Here is an 18933-nt window from a genome sequence, read left to right on the forward strand (position 1 = left end):
GAAATTATTTCGTTAAGAAATGTCTAGTTTGGTTCAACATTCTTTTCAGTACAGATCACGAAGGTGAAAATTATTTTATGACGGATTTCGCTGGATGTTAGTTTTAATCAGTTGCGACCAGTAATATCATCTTTGATTATCGGGTGTATTCTCCATTCTATTATAACAGTTTTCCTGAACTCATGGGCGGTGTTGTGGCCGAGTGGTTAAAGCGTTCGCTCGTCACGCCGGGTTCGATTCCCCACATGGGTAAAATGTGTTGAGCCCATTTCTGAAGTCCTCCGCTGTGATGTTGCTGGAATACTGCTAAAAGCGGCGTAAACCATACTCACTCACTCACTCACTCACTGAACCCTTTCGCTTCTACAGCCTTGTCTGGAGTCTGGTTCGTATGTCATGACATTAAACTTGCAGTCCAGTATAATTACGCAAATGAGCATTAGAAATCCAAGATTGATGGAAAATGTGACATCACTTTCGAAAAGTATCTGGACTGCATATGCCCCCAGGGTACTTATTGTAATAGAATGGAAATATTACGCCCTGGGTTATCGAGGATGCTGTACTAAAAGGATGAGGGTATACAAGACGACAAAATGATTATGTTTGAAAGACTTTGTTCGAATTAATACATTAATGATGTTTGGTACCACCAAGATAGTTTTTGCCAATTATAAAGGTCTTTGAGTGGCATTTACAAGTGATACAGATAAAGGAGAGAATTTGTCTTTCATATTTTATCATTTATAATATTATATTATATAGAAGTTGACATTTTAAATGTTTCTCCTTTACAAAAATAAGTGAATACAATGTAGCATATTTTGATATGGTTTTCAACTGTAGAATTTCAGTTTTGTTTTGGAATAAGAATCAGTAGAAAAGCAATGAGAATCTTTCAGACACAGGGGATATCAATGAGTGTCGGAAACACCAGCAGCGAGCGGAACGCAGTTAGTGTGTGCGCAGCTATGGGGATCACATGACAATGTACATTGTGATATCAGAGGCATGGGATCAGATGCTGTTACCATGGTTATATTTCATCATCGGAAGTACTGATGTCGTTGAAAAAGTCCAAATAACTTCCATCAAAATTACTGGTATTTCTGTCAAATTAAGATATCCGTTATATCAAAGAATGTGTCTGTCATGATAACAAAGATCCCATGCCGTGATAACATATTCATCGCCATTTGACGCTGAAGCGAAGTGGAAGGTCTCGTATGCGTTACTGTACCGGCGGCGGTCGGTGGGGTTGATCGACGTGCGTTGGGCGACAGTTCTGAAAGAAACACACCCAGCAAAACATGAAACTCATCACTTACCGAAGCATTTCAATTAAATGTTAAACCACTGGAAGACAAGTTTCGATAAATACACCTGTTTTCTTTCCATTGTGTCATATTTCAAGAAACCAGGGTCGGGCATGCATTAAGTACTTCTATTATGTTTTAATCAATTAACATTAAGATCAGTTTAAAATATTTCATTGGAGACAATCAGATATGTCTCATGTTGCTTCACATTTAACAAATTTCCACTTTTATGAATAATTCGTACAAAACGAAATTTTTGATATTTGTTAACATTTCCTGATGCAAAAATTGCTAATATGATGAATAACTCCAGAAACACACCGATGTATTTAATCAGAATTAAAATAATTAGAAATTATGTGCTTTGATTTAAACTGATTGCGAATACTTTTTCCTTTTTGTTATGGAATAATTGGAATGTAAAGTGTCCGTGCTGGAGGTAACATATTTTAACTCAGTTGCATTGTCTTAATAAAATTCGAATTTTAATTTGTTAGACCAAATAATATCTATGATTCTTTAAAGAAACATAGAAAGGACGCAAATAATATTATCTGTACCAACGAAAATATTCCAGATTTATTGCAAATGAATTCCTTGAAATTAAATTTATTTTACACAGAGAACATGTAGTAAACATCCATATGTGTTGTTGAATCTGCGCTTGTAACTTGTAGTAATTAACAGCATAATTATCCAAAGAAAACTACATACACCTGATTGGTGTGTTTCTACTGTGGCACAGTATTATATACATTTACATTGAATGGGATGGGTCTGGGTCGGGTGGGGTTATTGGTGGTGGGTAGAGGTTGGATGTGGGTCGGAGATGACGCTACTGGAACAGACACCTAACAAAGCTGATGCTGAGTTGGGATACAGGGCTTGAAGAACTATGTTTACCGGCTTTGAGAGTGACTGTTGATAGATCCACCGCGACAACCTCTGCAAATGTAAAAAGCTCTGAAATTAAACACTAGACAACTGATTTACATGCAAATACACCGACGCTGTGAGTTCAAAGCAAATCAATACACTGAATGATGATCAATGAGTTACTGTTGAAGCTAAACGTTTGATCGCATGCTGTTATCAACAGCAACATGAGGCGCAAATACTTGTAAGAGCCGTTGTATGAGAGAAGCGTCTTTGTGTGACAGACAAGACCGACATAAAGAAAGAAAACATTATATACACTGAATATATGTAGAGTTAGTTAGTGAGGCTTAACGACATCTTTAATAGTATTCTCGTCTTATCAACGCGTGACTGCTTATTGTGGGAGGGAAACCCGAAGTAATGTGGGTCTCGTTGGTGAAATCCACCTCCAGATATAGTTTGACAAAGCATGGTGCAAACCCACAACGGAATTCCCAGTATAATTCCCAGTATATCGCTTTCGGAAGGCATTCATCATATAAATACGTATATAATCTGAGCTGATTTGACAAATACGCTATATAATATATTTATCAATTTATATGAAAATTCAAAAGTAAAAATAGATCTCCTGGAGAAGAACTAACTGATAAATAGAACTATAACTATATTAAATTGTGAATACTTTACTCTCTCCGGATCTGTGCACATCCATGAATATCATTTCATGAACAAAGTTCTTGAATTAACTATTTTTCAACACTGACGTAAATTAATGCAATGCATATATATAAATTTCTCCATATATATTTATTTGATGTAAATAATATATAGGACTCTTGTATCACCGTGGGTGTTTTTGTGAAAATCTAATTTGGAATCTGATTCTGTCTGATGTTTGACTATTGTGATTGACAGATTGCAATTAAGTGTAGTCTCACCTGAGGTTCCTGCATATCCGAGTACTGAATATGCCGTATATGATGGGGTTTGCGGCGCTGTTTAAGGGAGCCGCACTCTGTATTAGAGTACTCAGGGCGTTGCTGGACGGGATGTGGTCATACAGATCCAGGATGTTGTACACAAAGAAGGGGCTCCAGCACAGGATGAACACTGGAACAGCGGGTTAGTGGGTTAGTGAGGCAGTGAGTTAGTGAGTGAGTTAGTGAGCATGTTAGTGGTGCAGTGAGTTAGTGGGTGAGTGTGTTAGTGAGGTAGTGAGGCAGTGAGTTACTGAGTATATTAGTGAGGCAGTGAGTTAGTGAGTGTCTTAGGCAGTGAGTTAGTGAGTGAGTTAGTGAGCATGTTAGTGATGCAGTGAGTTAGTGGAGTGTGTTAGTGTGTTAGTGTGGTAGTGAGGCAGTGAGTTACTGAGTATATTAGTGAGGCAGTGAGTTAGTGAGTGTCTTAGGCAGTGAGTTAGTGAGTGAGTTAGTGAGCATGTTAGTGATGCAGTGAGTTAGTTAGTGGGTGAGTGTGTTAGTGAGGTAGTAAGGCAGTGAGTTACTGAGTATATTAGTGAGGCAGTGAGTTAGTGAGTGTCTTAGGCAGTGAGTTAGTGAGTGTGTTAGTGAGACATTGAGGTAGTGAGTGTGTGAGGCAGTGAGTTAGTGCATGTGTAAGTGAAACAGTGAGTTAGCCATTCATTTGAGTGTGCATTGGTTTCTTATTGTTAACAAAGGATTAATATAAGTATATAGGCATATTATCGAAAACAAAGGCTTGGTGATTATGTATTGCCTTTCCACTAGCAGCAAAGCCAGAATATTTTCGCACACAGGCACGCACACACACGCACGCACGCACACACTAATATGCACACTAATCCTCAGCATTGTAGAACAGTAGTAACTTATCACCTATGACAATTATGAGCGTCATCTTGATAGTCCTGATCTTAGCCTGAGGGATGACACCACGGCCGGCATTCATCCTGTTGCACTGTAGCGTCACACGGGGGCGCTCCGTCCTCAGGCTGTCATCTGAAACAGTGTGTGAGTGAGTGATACATCACGGCGTGTCAGCTCAAAGAGGGGCAAAATGCAAAGTTAAGCCGGTCGACTTGGTGGAGCCAAAATACAGCCGGTCGACTTGGTGGAGCCAACAGGGTAATAATCGGTGTGGGACAGAGATTCGAACAAGAACTGAAGCCTCCTGGTCTACGACAAGAGTGAGTGAGTATAGTTTTACGCCGCTTTAACAATATTCCAGCAATATCACGGGCGACATGATTGAATGCAATGATTTTTGATTGTGAGCGTTTTGGTACTGTCTCACAACCATTTAATTGGTAAGTCGGTGCAATAAAGTATTAAAGAAATTGAATTAAAATTTAATCACCACCACCTCGGCCCCACCCATGTACTGTGACTGACAAATACCTTTATCACTAGCCAGCACTCAAATAATTGTTTGATTCTACAAAATATAATTTGATTTGAAACTTCACAAAATTTTAAAGGAAACACGATATTCACTAAAGCAGATAAATGTATTGGGCGGCATAGATATAACAATACAAATATTTGGGTGTTTTCAACACATGTACAAATTGTCAACGTTTCAAATACGGTAGGGTATCGTTCCTTAGCCCAGGCTTCATTTCACGAATCTTTACACAACATTACACAAAACTGCACAAAATTACAATTAGTTTTGACAATATGTTGCAGAATGAGTGATGGGTGAATAGACAAGCAAATTTAACAATAGTTTTTTGGGTTTTTGAGTTTAATTCAGAAAAAAATTCTTTTGCCCCCATGTTAAATGGTACTGTGAATTGCACTGACATGTCATGTGAAAATGGCTTTGGTTTGCAATAAGAGAGTGAGTGAGATGGTTTTTAGGAATATTCCAGCAATATCACGACGGGGGACACCAGAAATGGGCTTCACATATTGTACCCATGTGAGGAATCAAACCGGCGTGACAAGCGAACCCTTTAACCACTAGGCCACCCATAAATGTTATTAACAATCCATAAATACAATGTTTGAAAAAAATTGAAAGACGCCACACGGGTTTACACTATTATCGACAATCAAGTACTGCCTTTACCTAGCGTTCATATACTACGTACGGTCTTAAGACTACGCATGTTTCATTCCGCAAAGCAATGAACCGAACCTTAGCTCAACATTAAGATAAAGTGTTTAGCAGCATCGTGTTACACACGTACAGTCTTTATCGGTGAGGTTTCTCTGTTCCGGGACGTCGACACTGTCTTGACCTTTGGTCCAGATGATGAAGATGATGGCGACGTAACAGGCCGCGATGATCAGAGCAGGTAGGATGAACGTTACTATGGCATTCAGCGTAAAATATAACTGTAACAAAAATACTACGCTCAGTCGGTTGATGGAAAAATACAGTTAACGTAACGTTAAGAACGTTAATGTTAGTTTTCCTACACTAAGATATATTCCCAATGAATCCCTGTATCTACATACTTGAATGGGTGAATATTGGGGCCAGTGTGTAGTATTGCTAACTTTGCATTATTTAACATGCCTGATTGAAAGACATTATAAACGCGCACGCACGTACACAAACACACACATTTGACCTCAACACATCATAGTGAAACTTAGCACTGTGCAATATTCAAATTTATATGCCAGGAAAATATATATTTCCGAAGTATCTTCGGAAAGGCATTTTCAGACAAGTCATCACACACGTCGCATCATCACACGTCACAGCACGTTAATAATTTAGAGGTATAAAGTAAAAGGATTACCGATTATCGAACAAAATAGAACGCTGGCATCCATGTGTGATTAAATTGTACAAAAAATAGCGTTAAGTTTGCTTTTATGAAAAATCGATGTTTTATATGCCTTGTTGGTTAAGTGGGCCATTAGCCTAATATGCACATTTTGATTCAACAGATTAAAATATTTTTGTATGTATATTTTTTATGTTATTGATGCAAATATAATTCACCATAACTCATTTCTGCAACAGTAATCTGTAATTTTGTATAAAAATAAAGATTAGGGTAAAAAAAGAATGTGCAAGCGCATGACCCCTATGTTTGAAATGTATATTCGGGGTGTAGTGTATTATGGCAGTTTAAAGTGGTGTGTGGTCCTGTGCATAGAGCTCAGGTCACAAATCAGTTGATTTTAAGCAACTTTGAGCACGGAGAGTACTTGGATGAGTGACCGTGTTTGGCAGCTTGAGTCCTGAAAGTTTCTAGGACTTCGGTCCTGCCCCACAACGAAGTACGTACGTGTGATACATGTGGTCTCACCTTAGGCAAGTGAGTTTGTTCAAAATTGAAAATGGGTACCCGGTGAGATAAGTCATGTGACTATTAACCTTCCGGCACCTAACAGGCAGCTTGGGTTATCCGGGGTAATAATAATAATAATCAGATTGTGGTTACAGCGTCCAGTGAGCAACTTAGTCAGATGGATACTAGGCGCTATATAATGAATTATTATTATTATATTATTATTAGAGTTGATGGGCTATCACGAAGAGCATGGCTCATATGCAGGTGTCATTTGCATCTGTAGTAACATCATCCCCAGCAACATGAGCATAAGAAACGTACACACTGTTGCAGTGTCGGTCGACGGGCAATGTATAAGATATGATTCATCACTCTAACGAAGACTGATGACAGTGTTAGTTGGTGATCAATATGTAATACCTAAGGTTCGATAGGGATTGTCCTGTTATTTTAGATAATGAATGTGACTGATTGCTTGGAGATGTTGTCATTCGATATCATATATCACAAAATCGATAATAACATATCCCGCTTTAACCGCAACACCTCTTAGTGGCCATTCATATAATGCACTTTGATGTCGGATTCATTCACTGATACCTAAACTGCAAAATGTGATAAATCATAATTATTTTAAATGAACCACATCATTAATAGAATCCGATTGTGGCACGTCAATTAATCATTGGCCTATATGTGAAAATCATATACTGTAAATGATGATTATTTCAACGGAATTACATAATTGTTGAAGATTATTAATAAAATCAGATAGTGTGATATCAGTTAATCATTTCCTGAAATCTAAAAGTGAAATTTCATAAATCATGATTACTTTCACAACATCATTATTGAATGTCAGTAATAGAATCATGCATGATATCAATTTATTATGAAGTCATATGAATGTATGAATTATCAGGACATGAAATAGGGAATGAATTGGAGATATCAACATATGAATTATTAGGACATGAAACTGGGAATGAATAGGAGATATCAATATACGAATTATTAGGACATTAAACAGAACATGAGTAGTAGAACGGCGCATCTTAATCCACAAATCCACAAGAGCAACTGAGTTTGTTAACATGTCCATATATATTCTTAAAAAAGTAGAAGAACCCGAACTTTCAATTTGGATAGGACTTATAAGCGTTAACAAACTTTTCAAAGACGGACATCTCATGAACGCACCACCATTTCTCTTTATCACCACCTCTAAATAAAACGCATGGGATGCACGTACACAACGCAGTAGCCCCACACACGTGCACGTACATGACGTGTCATTCTTGATTTTGAGGTTTTCAAGAAGGTCGATAAAACACTGTAGACCATTCATTTTGACAATCATCTTGCATCACAAAGTTGTTTGTGTTTGTTTCTATCCATCTTCCATTTTTTCAATCGTATATAAAAAATGAAATTCTCCTACTTTTTTAAAGTGTATATATCCCCATACAGTACACAGCGAACGTTTTACACAAGAGTGGTCTCCCCTACCTGCCAATGCCAGAAAGACGGGAAATCCATCCAGCATTGCTTTTTGTCCTCCCTGACATCTTCAGCGTAGATAAATATTGTTGGCAGCGCGAACAGAAGACTCAATAGCCATGCCATGGACACTAGCATCCGTGCTTGATAGGCTGCAATATACAATACAACACGTCAGTGCAAAAGAATACCCCGTGATGACTGTCCTGAACATTTGGTGTAAATGGATAATGGCTGTGTAATAATATGAATAGGTCACTGAGAATCGGCGATGACACTAGGTTGAAGCATATCCGACCCTCCCAGTAGTGTTCGAACATAAGACTACCATTACCAGGCAACTAAAGACTGTTTTAACCACTGACATGTTTGTGAAGATTTGAATGGTTTAACGCCCCGCCGAGCAATAGTTCAGTTACGTCACGTCGTGTTAAGAAAATCCCTCGGTGATGCAGGTCTGAGAGGACGACGTGGCCGACCTTGACCCCAGTGACATTCAAACACAGAACACGTTCTGACTGGGTATCCGGCATACCACTCAATTAGCCTTGGCATCCAACTGAAGAACTCTTGAATCATAATAGTGTACACACGTGGTACAAGTAATTTAGACGAGGATTTCACATTGACCATGCGTGCTCTTAATTAAGCTCATAATATTCTACTGTCTCTCTTTGCAAGAAATAACAAAGTAAACGAAAACTAGAAGACAACATTCGAATATTAGCATCCGCGTACCAGATAAATATACTATTGTCTCAAGCGTACCACACTGTGGTATTCGGAATACCACTTAACGGAATTCTGCTAACCAAATCGGGATTGGCACCCTCAAGAATGCCTGTTATAAAGTGATCTTAAAAATAAACCAACCAAACAGTTATCTTTCGCGAAGCCTACGAGTCTACGTCCTAATCCCAGCCATTTGTCTTGAAATCAATAATATCAGAATAACTAGAACCTTGGTGTTGCAACAGCAGAAAACAAATGTTTGCTATTTCCGGAACAGTACCGTATTAATAGATCATTCTAACGTCATTATTTCGATCTTAATATATTTGAAACCCATCAAGAATCTTTACCCAGCAGTCTTCCTGGTGATCTTCTCGACATAAAATAACCATCTTAACTCAGGCAGGAATTCATTAGGTTATGAAAGAGTTTAACGCAAGCAGATTCTTTTTCACATTCTATCAAGTTGCAACCACCTTTGACACATTAAGAATACAGCACGTCAAGTAATGCATTAGACGTGTCTACTATGGAACCTCACTGCAATCGATAGCATTTCACGGCAGGTCTTCGGAAATGGTTTTTACGTAAAACTGCTTTGGCACCAGTGGCCTAAAATGTAAAGTAAATTTAAACAATTTCATCTCTTGCATCTTCCGCTGTTCTGATGCCATGGTTAAGAGGATCATTTGAAGCCACAGTAACAATGGGTCTTGAAGGTGGCGGAAAGAAATTCGAATTACGCTCAAAGGGCCGAGAAATATTTTTGATTAGTTCATTTGGCATTAGTTAATGTGTTGGTTATAAAGGTCAGTTGTTGTACATCTTGGGTTTGAGGTGAAACTCAACTATTCAATTAATATTACTTCAGGAACCTAAAGGAACTATGTAATAGTGTATTTTAGGAACATTGTTTTTTCATTTTTTAGGCACGGGCTGTATACTTGTCATAAAACGCATGTAAAATCATGTTCATAAATAAACTCCCCAAAAACCCGTTGATTTACGAGATATTGTAACAATTAACTTTTATGTCGTTAAAGAATAAAAAAACTTCAATAAAAAACTGCCAGAGAAAAATTAATTCCTGTGACATCATAACAAATAAATAACTTGTATATCGCTTTAGAATGATTGTAAAATAAAAATCTATAAGTAAATTGTCAGAAGTGATAAAAAATATATTCCACAAAATGCATTCACCCCACCCCAGCGGCGATTGTATGGAAACAGGAGCAACGCAGATAGTATTCAGTGACATGTTATTTTAGACTACATGGCAAAACACAATTAGCCGAGTTAGTTGAAGAGGATACATAAAGTGAAAGAGAGAACAAAAGAGACAAATTTAATTATTTCTATTTCATTGATATTAGTATCTATCATTTCAATATAAAACAAGCCATGATGACACAAGTTTATTCAACTACATTGTTTCGACATTTCAGTATGAGTGAGAGGCGCGTCTCGTGATTTTATTTTATTTTTCATTTTTTTATTACACTCAGTAGGTTACATAATTAAAGTACATTCAAAGTACGATACTGTATAAATCAGAACAGAAACAACTCCAGCTGACACTTATATCAAGGTGAACATTGACATTGGTAGTAACAGGTAGTAACTTAAGACAACTGATCTAGACATATTCAAATAGCAATAGAGGTGAACGCTAATATATGGGCAAAATAGTTAAAGCATGTTTTGTAGTACATTTCATTTTTCAAGACTGATTCTATCATTTTTAATAGCAATGTATTTTTCTACTGTGAAGACGTCTTTTAGGGTAACTTTAAATGAATTAATACATGGTCTTATGCCCTTTGATGTTCATAACAAATATATGTCATTTGGCTAGAATGATCATATGAGTTAATAAACTGTCAACACAAGAAGAAAAAAGAATGTCATTGTTTGTTATTTCAATATGTTTTCCGAATATTATATCAACATAGTTGTTAAAATCCTCCCCGAAAGATTTGACGCCTGGGCATTGTATATACACATGGTCAATATTTTCACCTTCTGACCCACAGAAAGAGCACAAATCGGAGTCAATCAATTTCATTTTTAGTAGTTCCTTTTTGGTATAAATTATTCTATGCAAGAATTTGTATTGAAATTCTAAGAGTTTTGTGTCATTTATGCCTGTCTATATCGTGAAAAAATACACTTCCAATCAATACATGTATCAACCTCTCTTTCCCATGTATTACAAACATTCGGGAAGCTGGTAGCTGAGATGAGTTTATCATAGAGAAGTCTAGAGCCTTTACCAGGATTATAAATATCGTTCCAAGGGCATACAGTTTTAACGTGAAAAAAATATATTTTAATGTTTTGCAGTGTTGTTCTCCATACCTTTGGGATGTTAAGTAATAAACGATTGTAATCAAGTATGGTACTCTTAATATTGAAAGATGTTTTAAGGTTTATGAATGGAATTATTCCGTTTTCATCACAGAGATCTTTTACATAAACTATACCTTTGTTAAACCAGTTTTTTTTATAATAAAGTTTGAGTCACGAAAGTGGTGATTTAACCAAAGCGGTTGCATTAAAATGTCGTTAATATCTTCAGTATTAACAGAATGGATCTTTACATATCTACTCCACGCCTTTAGAACATCATTCCCAAAGGGGTTTTTAATATTTAAGTAAAACGGGATTTGCACCGAAATGGAAGATATCGTCTAACCAAAACCAGAGAGATCATATTGTTTCTGTTTAGAGATGTATCTTTTTAGACATGAAATGTTTAGTGATTCAATGAATGTTTACATATCAATCATTCTTAGACCTCCATCTTTATATTTTCGTATAAGATTTATTCGTTTTATTTTGTCTTTTTTGTCGTTCCATTGAAACTTGAAAAAAGGGTGTTCAATTCTGCGATAAAATCGGATGGTGGGTTTGGAAGGGAGGTAAATATATGAACTATGGTTGATAAGGCCAACGTTTTAACTACAGTAATTTTGCCAATCAAAGTCAAATTACATTTACGCCATTTTGAAAGAATTCTTTTGATGTTGTCTAGTCTTTTTCTGGTGTTGATGACCCATAGGTTTTGTAAAGAAGCGTTCAGTGTTATTCCCAATATGGCGAAGTTTCCTTCATGCCAATCTAGATTAAGGTCGAGGGTTAGTTTTATCTTACTTCCAGCAAGTGATCCAAGCCAATTTGCTTTGGTTTATCAACGTTTATTTTCAGTCCAGACATTTTGTAAAAGCTTGATGGAGTATCTATTGCTTCCTTAAGAGAGGTCTCTGATCCATCTAAAACAATTCCGTATCATTCGCATATTGCCCTATTATGTATTCGATATCATTTAGGGTGACACCTTTTATTATTACGAATCATAATCGCTAGTATTTCGGCAACGAACAAAAACAAATACGGTGAAATTGGGTCTCCTTGTCTGCAACCTCTTTCATTTTGGAAGAAAGTAGATAAATGACCGTTTTGTACAATACAAGAAGTTGCGTTTGACATTAGCATACTTACCCATTTCTGTAATTTGTTCCCAAAGCCAAATTTATTTAGGACCATCATAATAAACTCTTTAGAAACAGTGTCAAATGCTTTTTCTAAATCAATCAGTATAATAAAGGTTTCGTCTCGTGATTTGATAACATTACTGTATCGCCAGCATTTACAGCTCTGTTGTACAAATCATATTGCTCTTGAGGAATTGATACACGGAGCAAATAGATTATTCCAAACTTAGAATAGGCATTAAAACAGGTGTCTTGAGGGAGAAGAATTGATATATAACACAAATGGCCCCAAGTCCATCGTTATCGCATTCACATATTATTTTTGTTGCAGTTAATCATTATTGACATGTACTTATAAACATAACTGACAGGGTACCGTTTTGTTTATGATACCATAACAAAATAAGAGATTTGTATCACTGATATTAATTATCACAAAGATCCGTTCGTGATGGTATACGAACGCATTAATAGAAGAGAGAACAGAAAACGACATTGACATGTACATACATCGGCACCACTAACAAATGTTAAAAAAACTAGGAAAAAGCTACAATACAAAACAAAACCAAATTAAAATGACACACAAATCCCCTCCCCCCCCCCTCTCTCTCTCTCTCTCTCACACACACAGACACACACACACACACACACACACACAGACACACACACAAGCAAAGCAAAAAAAAAGAAAAAAGAAGAAAATCAACAAGAAACAAACAGACAAAATATACAAGGTCAACATCTATAACTAAGCTATTCCTAAAACTCTAATTATATAATTTGTAAAGCTACTTGGACTGTGAGCCTCATGTCTCTGACATGACATTTGCTTCTGCTGGAAGGAGAAATAGCGTGCCGAAAGACATTCAAAGAGACGTCGTTTCAAGAGTGCTGGAACATAATGAACAATCAGCAAAGGTAGTGGGCTTGTTTTTCTAGTTCAGTTTAAATAATTGCTCTTTCTGAACTTTTATCTGTGGAAACTCTGGGGATTCCGGTAAAGAATAGGTTTTCAAGAAGCTAATAGTATTTTATAGTACAAAATGAATCGGCTTCTCAGGCTCGGTCTCTCTATTTGATTGTGTGTTATCTTACCCCTACGGCGATGTTAATATCGAGGACTGGATTGTTTGGCCTTGACTTAACTATTTACAATCCAATAGCTTCAATATATGTTACTACAAAAACAAATTATTCATTCCTGTCGCTTTGAACATGGGAGTATATCAGCTTATCGCATGTGTCATGGAAGGTTATTAGTTCGTTCCTCGAGTTAGAATCTCCGAAGGCTCGAGGCACATTACTGTTGTTCATTATCATGATATTGTTCGAAATGTGTTAAACAGTGGTATTACATGTGTACATTTCGCTGATACAGTTTGAATACTGATTGCGTCGTAAAACAACATACTATAAGATGATGCCCTCATCACATCAAATTAAATTACACTTTCATATAGCGCTACATCTCCAGATTCCTGCTCATGTGCGCTCAGTCGTGAGCTCTTTTGAAGGGATTTTTTAAAGACATGATTGAAAACTATTGATATTCTGAGATGTTTTGACACTTTCCGTCAGAGCATTCCTGAGAACAGCGCGTGATCTCCCAAATGTTCTGTCCCCGGACGTTGTGGTCGGAGGGAATGGCATGCTCTGGTGCCTTGTCCGTCAAAGCTTGTGAAGATTGTGATAGATGGATTGATGGATGGATGGATGGATGGATGGGGGATGGGTGGATAGATAGATAGATATTACATGGCTATTCATGTGCAGTAATCGTGAACGTTTAAAGCCATTTCAACTGAACGCACCTCACCTCTCACATTTGCTGATAACTGAGGCAAGTTTATTATGTATTGAATAAAGATGAGACAAGACTCTGAGGTGGAAATGAAAACATTGAATACATCGTCTTTATTGTCTCTTGGTCAGTACCATGTATTCATATTGTTCCAAAGGAAAAATGTCACTACTCAATACAGAATTACTTCCCCCTGATTAAATAGTCCTGGCAGTTTCCGGGTTTCAGATCCCAAGTACGTTTCTATAATCATTTAGATTGTATCAGTTGTCAGCCATACTACCACACCACTCTCAGACAATGACATTCATTTGTGTTGTCTGAACTTCCAACAAAATATTATCGTACGTTTTACTCCCCGTTACCCAAGGCCTGTGGGCAGGTGAAATGGAACCCTTGGCGTTGGGATTCGTTTAGACCGTATACTTACCTTAAGTTATTATCGTCCACGTTTGAGGACAAAGGTTAATGACATGGCCGGGCGATGTTTGTTTAAAGGTTTCACACAAATCTCTGCAAAAAACATATAATACTCCTGTGGATTAATACTCCAATAGGTACCAATAGGTACAAACATGTGCCAACAGGTACCAACAGTTACCAACAGCTGCCAACAGGTGTATGCCTTTAAAATGAGTAGATTCTGGTGGATACTATTGTGGTCAGACCCTGTGACCAGGGTAACTGCGTGTTATCCTGATGTTATGGATCTTAAGTTCAGTAATTGTCCGGTTCAGCCTATCTTATGCACTGGTCAGAATAATATAGCTGGGGCCCGATCCACAAAGCGTTCGTAACGTTACGACCTGTCGTAACTCTATAGTTTATCATAGGCTTACGAATGTCGTAGCGCTACGAACGCTTTGCGGATCGGGACCCTGGGCCTTGGTTTTCGAAGCTCTCTTAGCGCTAAGATAGCCGTAAGTGCCATACATTAACATTAACTTACGACTATCTTAGCGCTAAGAGAGCTTCGAAAATCTAGGCCCTGGTCTATAACTAACAGCATTCACTCACTGTATAAAAACGTATTTCTACTCACCACTTCTTGAGAAGTTCATAGGTCGAGCAACGGCGTCGTAACGGTCAATACTCAGCGACACCAACACGTACGAAGATGCATACGTCACAACAGCCTGGAATACGTATTCGTATTAAAACAAAGACACGAAAATACACAGGTAATTACACAGATGAAATATCACTACTGGACAACCTAGCTGGCTGGTTATGATGAAATAGACAAGTCGGGTATTCCACGATTAGATTTGTGTCATAAATGCCATTCCTTTGTACACTTGAAACACTGAACTGTTTTCGTAAGTATTAAAGAATAAGATGTTCAAGAGAAAATCTAACTATGGTGTTAGCTTTGTAAAACACATTTGCACCGTTTACGCTCACTGACAGGCGCAATGACAATTTAGGATATGCAGTATGCATAATATACAATATACTTGCACATGCCCTTTAAATTGAACTTTAAATTGAACTAGAGGTTACGTTCCTTCCTCACCCGTGAATATATAGGGGCCAACGATTCAAGCCACAACGAGACGAAACCAGGGAGTTCTGAGACTAATGAGAGTTCAGAGAGAGTGTTGTTTCAGCAGATTTAAGCACTATTCCAGCATCATAATGACGGATGACATCAGAAACGGGCCTGATGACATGTGGGGAATCGAACCCGTGTCTTCGGCGTGGCGAGCGAACACTTTAGGTATAGACTACCCAAGCTGCATCAGCGCGCTGAGATTTCTTTGCATAATACCTGTCACAATTGTGAGCTTAGACTAACATTTAGTGCAGGTAATAATCCTTCTAGACTTGAGGCTATTACGTGCCTATAAGCTGAACATATTGCTTCAGTGTCGTTGTGGCTCTTACAAACTGCATGCACAGGATGCTACTGTGATTCCATGAGTTATGCATTACCTGGTTTCATTACCTCGTTTCATTACCCGACTACAGACAAAACCGCCTCTCTACTACACATCAACCTGCCATATCCTCAAGGGCGATAGACGAACGTGTACAAACTGATGAAATGACAATGACAATGATATTCCACAGAAAACGAGTGAGTCTGCTCAAGCCATAACCTCTCCCGTTTATATCTATCAAAGTCATATCATTCACCGATACAGCCACTGAGTCTGGAAGCCAACAACAGAGATGGCTGTTCATCTTTTAAACATATAATTCAAATGAAAATAATCACTTTCTGTCGAGATGAAGCCAAGGATGGATGGCCAAATTCCTTGAGGATCGTGAATACCTCACATTGCAATCCCCCAACATCATTACCAAACAGGAAGGTCGAACATTTACTAGGTGGGAAAGTTGTCAGGATGAAATAATTCATATTCTGTGAACCAGAAGAGGAATAAAGAATTCCTGAACACGTGTATTTAGCAATTGAAAGTCATGACAGATGAACTCAGGCCTCGTCAGACAAGACAGCTCATCAGTCGTCTGACCATGGCTTGTGTAACGCCTTGTAATTATTGGAATTGCATGTTATATTAAAATATACGTTATACCGATTCCAGTAATCCCAGAGTCTGACATTCAGTATTCTTCCTCTGAGATGCAATTGCAGGTTACAAAAAAAATCGACAAGTCCTAGTAACCATAATTATTGCAATGTCTTCAAAGGCAGAGACCATTATATATATGATTCCGACTGGACCATAAGATTTTGTTTATGAGACACCTTTAAATTTTGATGATACTGAACAGGAAAAGCTCTGATATAAATGACGGTATGTATTCCGTGTAGGAATTGTGTATTGTAAATGAGTTCATGGTTGAATCTAAATATGGAACGTCCCAGTCAGAGAACAATCTATTTCGATTATATGCCAAAGTATATTCCTTTGGGCAATATAACCAAAGTAACGGTTAAAATAATATAAATGGATCAAAGAGAATCAATGGAGCACCAAGTCTTCGCGTAACGAGTAAGCATGTCTGCAGTTAACACCCGTCTGCGAGAAAGGTAATGGCAATTATAACATTTGCCATTCCACAAATATGTGAGTTGAGTTTAATGCCGCCTTTGGACAGTATTTCGGTGTGTGTCACCTTGGTGTGGTAGGTAAGCGGGAAGCGATGCAGGACCTAGACGTTCACCACCTGAAAAAAGCGTCAAGGTCCAGACAAGCCTGAAAACTATATTAGAGCAAATCTGGGATTCGAACTCATCCGAACTCCCATTCACAGGTTTCTGGCTCGCTGGAAACACAATTCATAGTGACGTCTTAGAATACAGGGCCCCGTTTCACAAAGCTATCGTAGCGCTACGACTGTCGTACCTCCTATACTGTAACATAGACTTACGGCAATCGTAGCGCTACGATAGCTTTGTGAAACGGGTCCCTGGGCCATCCTTGATCTCTCCACTCATATGGAGATGGTGACTCATTTAGCACGATGTGGTGTTCACATGAAGCTTCGGTATTCCTTCCTCAAAAAGCGATTTTTACAAATAATTACAATTATTGTAAAAAAACGATTGATCTGTTATAAGTTATGGTAAATTATACCGTTGAATTTCAAAAAGTACATCATTCATTTAAATTCTATCTTCTTTAAATCGCTAAATCTTTTTTCAATATATTCCATATTTATAGACATTAGCCTTTCCTTGTTGTTGTGTGTTCTATCTGCATGTTGACATGTGGCGAATTTGTCAAAGCGATCTTAGCTTTACGCCTATCTCAAGACTGAGTTACGATATGGAGATACATTCGAAGTGGTAAGACTCCTGCGAAATGACTCTAAACAATTATCGATTCTGCTATGGAACAAAAAATACCCATAATTTTCGCAAAAGTTGTTATCTTCAACAAAAATGCTGTTGTCCTTGTATCAAATAAGAGAAGCACTGCCACAGGCTTTCATTTCCCTGTCGTTACATGAACAAAGTACAGAGAGCTGAAAAATATAAAGGACAAAGAGCGAAAGAAACGAGAAATATTAGGCACTTGTGTTTGAAATGCCGATAGGCAGATGATATTTGAGGTTTGACATGGTTGGCATTACCCTTAAATTGGTCTTTCTTGGAAAGATGGTATGAATTTGAAAAAGTTTAGAATACTATAGAGTTTCAAATTGGTAAAAGATGATTTCGGTTAAAATTGAAAAAATGTAATCGTCTCAATCTAAATTATAGATTATATCACAGTTTTCAATCTCGAATACTTTCAAAATTTCTCAAAGAATCCGTGGTGTTCTTTTGCGCCATTGGTTGGTACTGATATGCGGTTATAACGCAGTTGGGGGCGGTGGAGTAGCCTAGTGGTTAAAGCGTTCGCTCGTCACACCGAAAACACGGGTTCGATTCCCCACATGGGTACATTGTGTGAAGCCCATTTCTGGTGTCCCCCGCCGTGATATTGCTGGAATATTGCTAAAAGCGGCGTAAAACTGAACTCCCTTCCTCCCTCCCTCACTCACTAGAACGCAGTTGCATATTACGAACGGTAGTCTTTATCCGTAAGCTAAGAGCATTGGTGGCAATCGTTTATTGAAATAATTGATAATTTCGGAAAAGAAACGTCTCTTCTAATTTCCCCTTAACTTTGTCAGAGCAAATATTGATAACGGCCGAGGATGACGAGGAGGAGTCTGACATGAGATGACAGTTACTTTGATTTTAAACCCGCTTTACTGTAAGAAGTGGCATTGGTTAAGCTAAGCTGATTGAAGGATGCTACGGAAATCGTATCAGTAAGACACGGCGTGTTGGCGTGTGTCCTCCAGAATACCATTCTACAAAACAACATTAGCGTTTGACTGTCTTTGTTAGGGTCTGTGGCAGTTACGATCATCTTATTGCCGAGGTCACTTTGTACAACGCCTCCCAGAACTGAACTTCTACATTCACGTTAAATAGGAATACAATAAAATATATATCTAAAGACCTGAGAATACCCAGCATACATTATCTGGCGATAT

General features: G+C 37.8%; 1 protein-coding gene across 1 annotated transcript in view; it reads right to left on the reverse strand.

The window, feature by feature from the left end:
- The window catches only part of LOC124256328 (cardioacceleratory peptide receptor-like), a 98709-nt gene that overhangs the window by 3399 nt on the left and 76377 nt on the right, over nt 1–18933 (reverse strand). Inside the window, exons 5-11 of the mRNA XM_046690311.1 lie at nt 15014–15107; nt 7948–8090; nt 5377–5524; nt 4058–4180; nt 3140–3311; nt 2223–2264; nt 1241–1285 (exon numbers count right to left, since the gene is read on the reverse strand). Coding sequence (XP_046546267.1) covers nt 1241–1285; nt 2223–2264; nt 3140–3311; nt 4058–4180; nt 5377–5524; nt 7948–8090; nt 15014–15107 — 767 coding nt within the window. The remainder of the gene's footprint in view (nt 1–1240; nt 1286–2222; nt 2265–3139; nt 3312–4057; nt 4181–5376; nt 5525–7947; nt 8091–15013; nt 15108–18933) is intronic.

Source organism: Haliotis rubra, unplaced genomic scaffold, assembly GCF_003918875.1.
Source record: "Haliotis rubra isolate DU_JTF1 unplaced genomic scaffold, ASM391887v1 Scf624, whole genome shotgun sequence".
NCBI lineage: Eukaryota > Metazoa > Mollusca > Gastropoda > Lepetellida > Haliotidae > Haliotis > Haliotis rubra.